The sequence below is a fragment of the Nicotiana sylvestris genome, chromosome 8, assembly GCF_000393655.2.
Source record: "Nicotiana sylvestris chromosome 8, ASM39365v2, whole genome shotgun sequence".
Classification (NCBI taxonomy): domain Eukaryota; kingdom Viridiplantae; phylum Streptophyta; class Magnoliopsida; order Solanales; family Solanaceae; genus Nicotiana; species Nicotiana sylvestris.
Window position 1 is genome coordinate 98955442 of NC_091064.1, and position 6993 is coordinate 98962434.

A 6993-nucleotide genomic window follows, 5' to 3' on the forward strand; every position below is an offset into this window, starting at 1 on the left:
TTCAATGAAGCCCAAATAGATCCATATTTATCGGAGTCCATATCCAGTTTAGTGCTTTGGGCTTTTGGGTTCAGAATTTCATCTTGGGCTTTTTTGCAGTGGCCCAATAATATTTGCACGAAATGTCCCTTTGCCCATTGTTTAAATTTTTAGTAGTGCAAATATAGCCCTTGGTATACCCTTTTTGGACAATATTAGACTCCGATCTAATGTTTGCTCATATAATTTTTAGTTTATACATATATTATAAACTCAAGAGTTGGTTTGATGAGGGAGAGGTTCGAATTGTCATGCCAAAATCCAGTTTCTATAATTTACTTTTAAAAGGATCCTAACATAAATTTTGGAAATTGAATAAACATAAGCGGAACCTCCAGGCTACCTAATGCAAACATAATTTGGGTTCCACTCTTTAACTTTGGGCCTGCTTGGTTGGTATAACTTCAATTTTCTTTCCGGTAAAAATAGCACGGGCTAGCCAATTTTCAGACTGATCATTCAAAAATAGTCAGTGTTTGTCAAGTCATTGAAAAATAGCCACTATTTTGCTGCAACAGAGACCGGTCCAACATAATATACTGGAGTTCGGTGCATCTGTGTATGAATTTCCAGCATATTATGCTGGAAATCTAGCACGCAGAAAGTTCCAGCATAATATACTGGAGATTCGAGCATCTGTATATGAACTTCCAGCTTATTATACTGGACTGATATACTTATGCTGGAACTCCATTATATTATGCTGGAGTTCCAGTATATTTATGCTGGAACTCCATTATATTATGCTGGAACTCCAGTAGAATATGCTGGAGTTCCAATATTTAATACTCCAGTATTAATAGTATTTTCGTTTAGATTTATCTTTACATGAAAAGTGGCTAAATTTCGATTACTTTTGAAAGTGTGACTAATTTTGAATGACGACTTATAAATCTGGCTATTTTTGAATTTCTCCCTTCTTTGCGATTAGATCTTTATTTAGTCACAATTAGTGTTTGGCTTTTTAATAAGAAAATTAAATTTTAGAGCTAATAAACAGATGGACTTCAAAAGAATTGGTTGTTGAATCAAATTTTCTTTAAAAAGGACATCAGAAATGATTCCAAACTAAACAGGTTCCGAAAACCTGTTACTTCATTTCTCCTATTTGAATTTACTTGACTTTTTTGTTTTCCTTTTTATGCAGAACTAATTATAACCCACAAGGAGTTAATTAGTTGGGATGACAAGGTACCTCTATCCTTAACCAAAGATCTCGAATGCAAGCTTTGTGTATATATTAATGCGGAAATTGGCTCACAAGCCAGATTGATTCACAAGCCAGATTAATGCGCTTTAAATACGGAATGTTTAAAGAAAACACTAGCTAGCTTCAGAAATTGGCTCTATTTACTCGTCTCTCCTATAGTTTACCAGAAGACTAATCAAACTACTTGAATATTTTAATGTCTGGCAGGCAGCAAGTCGCATCAAACCAACAGCGAGCACCTTTACAAGGAATATTAATCAATTTATTCAATCTTATCAAATTTGCCGAATAACCGTATCTTATCATATGGTATATACTAGGAAAAAGATTAAGATGACACTTGGAATAATTACTTTTTGTTATAAAATTGCATCATATAATCATGTATATATGAAAGTGATAACTGAAAAGGAATAACTTTTAATTTAAAAATTATACCATATCTATAGCGTTTTCTCCTCTTTCCGTCAGCCAAAAACAAACAAAGAAATAAATTAGTAAGTAAACAAAATAGGTGAGAATAAAGTTGAATAAATATCTTTTCGAGAAATATAAGTTCTACTTATCCACTACTACTACTTGATAATGTGCCAATAAATCGAACAAGACTTTTCAACTTACGTAATCAAAAGAATCAAGTAAATATAGCCTGAAAGTGAAAGCATGACATATAGTCCCATTTTGCAAAGTGAAATCCACATCAACCAAACAATTCGATTGACTCCATTAAGTTGCGTAAACAATGCAATTGATAGAGAAATCATTCTCACCATGAGAATGGACAACTACGGAAAATTTTATTTTGTGTGTTATACAACTTACACTAGTCGTATGAGAGATTTTTTTTATTTTACAATTTTGTGAATCCAGACTTTTGTGGACCTAAAAGTATAAAATTGGGGTCTACAAATTTGTAAGATAAAACGGAGCCTCGTATAACTAATGTCAGTTGTGTGAGACACAAAATAAAACTTTTCGACAACGACAGTATTGCCTCCAACCGAAAAAAAAATTCTCAATCAAGATATTAAGCGGTGTTGCGATCGACCAGTGAACTATTTATGGTGGTCCACTTATCCAGGGCTGCTTTCTCGATTGCTATTAACATTTCCAACACAATTTTATATGACGTCTCATCTAGATTTAACTATAGTGAATCATTGATTTAGTTTATCTTATGTTAGTAACGTAGACGAAACTATGACCAAAATTATTAGCATTTCTCAGTGTAGTTTACTTGACAGGAAGATATCCCTGCTAGTACACATGTTAGAGCTCTAGCCAGTACCGTTGGGGGTTTAAGTACATTAAATGCTTGAAAGAGGGTGAATGAGAAATGGAAGAAAATGAAATTTTTAAGTTTCTCTCCTTCTTCTAGCTCTTAAAGAGTTGAGAAGAAGGCAAGCCTCGCGCCGCCGTCGTCGCTCGGCTCGGCTTCGACTTGATTAATTTTTTGGACCAAATTTATTTGTTAATAATAAAATATTAACAGAAATGTTATTAAATATTCATTTTAATAACAGAATATTAATATTAAATGGCATTTATGCTACGGCCGTTTTGCATAAACAGCCATTCGGATTTGGATTTGGATTTGGTCAAATGATCGATTGATTGATTAATTTTTTGGACCAAATTTATTTGTTAATAGTAAAATATTAACAAAAATGTTATTAAATATTCGTTTTAATAATAGAATATTAATATTAAAATAAATATTGATATTAAATCCAATCAGTTTTCCGTTTTCCAGTTGTGTAACTGAAAATTAAACTACCCTTTTCAATTTTCCCTCTTTATTGTTGAATAAATAGCCATTTATGTTATGGCATTTATGTTATGTCCGTTTTGCAGAAACAACCATTCTGAAGAGTTTTTAGCCCAACTTTGACTATAAATACAAGTCTATTCTCTCAGAATTTTCATACGATTTTATGAGTTTATCCTCCTTCTTATACATACTTTAACATCAAACAAAGCAACAATAAGTGTGATTTGCTACCGAACTTTGTGTTCTCTAAAATACTGGAGTTTGAAGTACCACTACACCAGTGTGTAATTCGTTCTATCCTGGGAGGAAATAATCCATAACCTTGGGTACTAAGAGAGGATTAAATTCCTTAAGGAAACACTGTGAATTCAGTGGGCTCGAATTGATTTTTATCTCTTTACATTTTCTGTTTATATGTTATTCTGTTTTTTTTTTCAAAATTAGTTTACAAATATAGCTTCCTAACAAGCTTAAGGAATTTAATTTATATTCTGTATTTGTGTTATATTTACTGTTTTGGAGTTTAAAACCTTTGTGGTTTTCTACTCCATTGGAAATTAAAATCTACGTGATTTTAACGTTTGTTTGTATCATTCTTTTATAGAAATGAATATTGATAACGGGAACCAGGCTGTTCCAATGGTGACTGCCAATACATCAATAAGCTGAACACCAGCGTTGGCACCGGCGGAGAAACCCGGAAAATTTTCCGAGTTAGATTTCAAGCGGTGGCAGCAGAAGATGTTCTTCTACTTGACTACTTTAAGTCTGCAGAAGTTCTTTAAGAAAGATGTTCTTGTTTTGCCTGATGAAACTCCAGAGAATGAACGTTTTCTCGTGATTGAGGCGTGGAAGCATTCTGATTTTCTGTGCAAGAATTATGTTCTTGGCGGACTGGAGGACGATCTGTATAATGTTTGCAGTTGCTTGGAGACGTCAAAAGAATTGTGGACTATGCTTGAAAAGAAATATAAAACTGAAGATGTCGGGTTGAAGAAATTCGTTGCCGCTAAGTTTTTGGACTACAAAATGGTAGATAGCAAGTATGTTATTACCCAAGTCCAGGAATTGCAAGTGATTATTCACGATCTCCTTACTGAAGGTATAAATCGAATTAATATTGATCTTGAAAGTAGTAATTTTAGTATTTTTACTAACAGAATTTTCATTGAAGACTTGTCATCAATGAAGCATTCCAAGTAGCAGCGATGATTGAGAAGTTGCCTCCTTTGTGGAAGGACTTCAAAAACAACTTGAAACACAAACGCAAGGAGATGTCCCTTAAAGATCTCATTGTTTGGTTGAGAATCGAAGAGGACAACAAAGCTGCTGAAAAGAGAGGCTGTAGAACCTCAACAATAATGGGAGCAAACATTGTTGAGGATACTTCTCAAAATAAGAGAAAGAGGAAGCAGGCTTCTGGACCGAAAAGAAACCCAAGCAAGAAGCGGTTCAACGAAAATTGCTACAACTGTGGGAAAACTGGGCACAAATCTACGGAGTGTCGTGCTCCGAAGAAAGACAAGAAGAAGGGTCAAGCAAACATGGTTGAAAAGCATGAAGATGTTGATGACTTGTGTGCTATGCTTTCTGAATGCAACCAGGTGGGAAATCCTAAGAAGTGGTGGATTGATTCTGGAGCCACTCGCCATGTTTGTGCTGTTAGGGAAGCCTTTGCAACATATGCTCCTATTGGACCCGAAGAGACTCTTTCTATGGGAAATGCTGCAACCGCCAAGATTGAAGGATGTGGAAAGATCTTTCTAAAGATGACTTCTGGCAAGGTGGTGACTTTGAACAATGTCCTTCATGTTCCCGAGATTAGGAAGAATTTAGTCTCCGTTGGACTTCTTGTTAAGAATGGTTTTACGTGTATTTTTGTTTCCGATAAGGTTGTAATAAGTAAGAACGAAATATTTGTAAGAAAAGGTTACCTCACTGAGGGCCTTTTCAAGGTGAATGAATTATGGCATATGAATTAAGCTGAATGGTTGTTGAAAATAATAATAAAATTTCAGCTTCGTCTTACTTACTTAAGTCAAATGAATTATGGCATATACGTTTGGGCCATGTTAATTATAAAACCTTGCAAAAAATGATTAATTTGGAAGTATTGCCTAAATTTGAATGCGACAAATCAAAATGTCAAATATGTGTGGAATCTAAGTATGTTAAACATCCGTATAAGTTAGTTGAAAGGAACTCAAATCCTTTAGACTTAATTCACACAGATATTTGCGACATGAAGTAAATACCATCTCGCGGTGGAAAGAAGTATTTTATAACTTTTATTGACGATAGTACTCGATATTGCTATGTTTACGTACTTAATAGTAAAGATGAAGCAATAGACGCATTCAAGCAATACAAAAATGAAGTTGAAACGCAACTTAACAAGAAAATTAAAATGATAATAAGTGATAGGGGTGGTGAATATGAATCTCCTTTTGAACAAATATGTTTAGAATATGGAATTATTCATCAAACAATGGCCCCTTACATGCCCCAATCCAATGGAATTGCAGAAAGAAAGAATTGTTCATTAAAGGAGATGATGGATGCATTATTGATAAGTTCTGGTTTGCCACAGAACTTGTGGGGGGAAGCCATTCTTATGGCTAACCGAATACTAAATCGAGTAACCCCGTAGCAAAACACAATCCATTCCTTATGAAAAATGAAAAGGAAGGAAACTCAACTTGAATTATTTTAAAGTGCGGGGATGTTTGGCAAAAGTGCAATTTCCTAAACCCAAAAGGGTAAAAATAAGACCGAAAACTGTTGATTGTGTTTTCATAGGATATGCAACCAATAGTAAAACATATCGATTTCTGGTTCAGAAATCAGAAAATCCATACATTCATAATAATACGGTTATAGAATTAGATAATGCTGAGTTCTTTGAAAATATATATATCTGTATAAAAAGGAATGTGAGTCGATTGGTGAAGGATCTAAACGACCTCGAGAAGAAACAAAAGAAAAGTACATTTAATCAGGAGGATCCAAAACGTAGTAAACGTCAAAGAACGTCTACTTCATTTGGACTAGATTTTGTGACTTTCTTATTGGAAAATGAGCCTCGAACATTTAAAGAAGCTATGTCTTCTTCGAAATCATTGTTTTGGAAAGAGGCAGTCAATAGTGAAATAGAATCCATATTGAACAACCATACATGGGAATTGGTTGATCTTCCTCCTGGAAATAACCTTTGGGTTCTAAATGGATTTTTAAGATAAAAATGAAAGATGATGGCACTATTGATAAATTTAAGGCAAGACTTGTAGTCAAAGGGTATAGACAACAAGAAGTCTTGACTATTTTGATACATACTCTCGAGTTACAAGGATTACGTCCATACGGATGTTAGTAGCATTAGTTGCGGTGTATGGTCTTGAAATTCATCAAATGGACATTAAAACGGCCTTCTTGAATGGAGATTTGGAGGAAGAAATCTACATGGAACAACCTGAAGGGTTCGTGGTTCCAGGTAAAGAAAAGAAGGTCTGTAGACTTGTTAAGTCCCTTTACGGACTAAAACAAGCACCCAAATAATAGCATGCGAAATTTGACCAAACAATGTTGTCAAATGGTTTTAAGATAAATGAATATGATAAATGTGTGTACATTAAAAATGTTCCAAATCGCATAGTCATTGTTTGCTTATATGTGGACGATATGTTGATAATGAGTAATGACATTGCCAACATAAATGCTACTAAGTGTATGCTAATTAGCAAGTTTGATATGAAGGACTTGGGAGTTTCTGATTTAATTCTAGGGATTAAGATCCACAAGACTCCTCAAGGTCCGACATTGTCACAATCTCATTATATTAAGACAGTACTTAAAAAATTCAAGCACTTAGGATTTAAAGTTGCAAAAACTCCAATTGACTTGAATCTTGGGGGCAAGTATCAACTTGGTGCCCTACGCAGTTTTCAAGACTTTGGGTATTGGGCAGCCGAGGCCG

General features: G+C 34.4%; 1 protein-coding gene across 1 annotated transcript; it reads left to right on the forward strand.

Annotated features, from left to right (window-relative positions):
- Positions 1–3761: 3761 nt before the first annotated feature.
- LOC138875436 (uncharacterized) lies at positions 3762–5002 on the forward strand. The gene is made up of 3 exons (XM_070154264.1): positions 3762–4009; positions 4195–4315; positions 4625–5002. Exons 1-3 carry the CDS (start codon positions 3762–3764, stop codon positions 5000–5002), a joined length of 747 nt encoding a protein of 248 aa, XP_070010365.1.
- The last annotated feature ends 1991 nt before the right edge of the window (positions 5003–6993 follow it).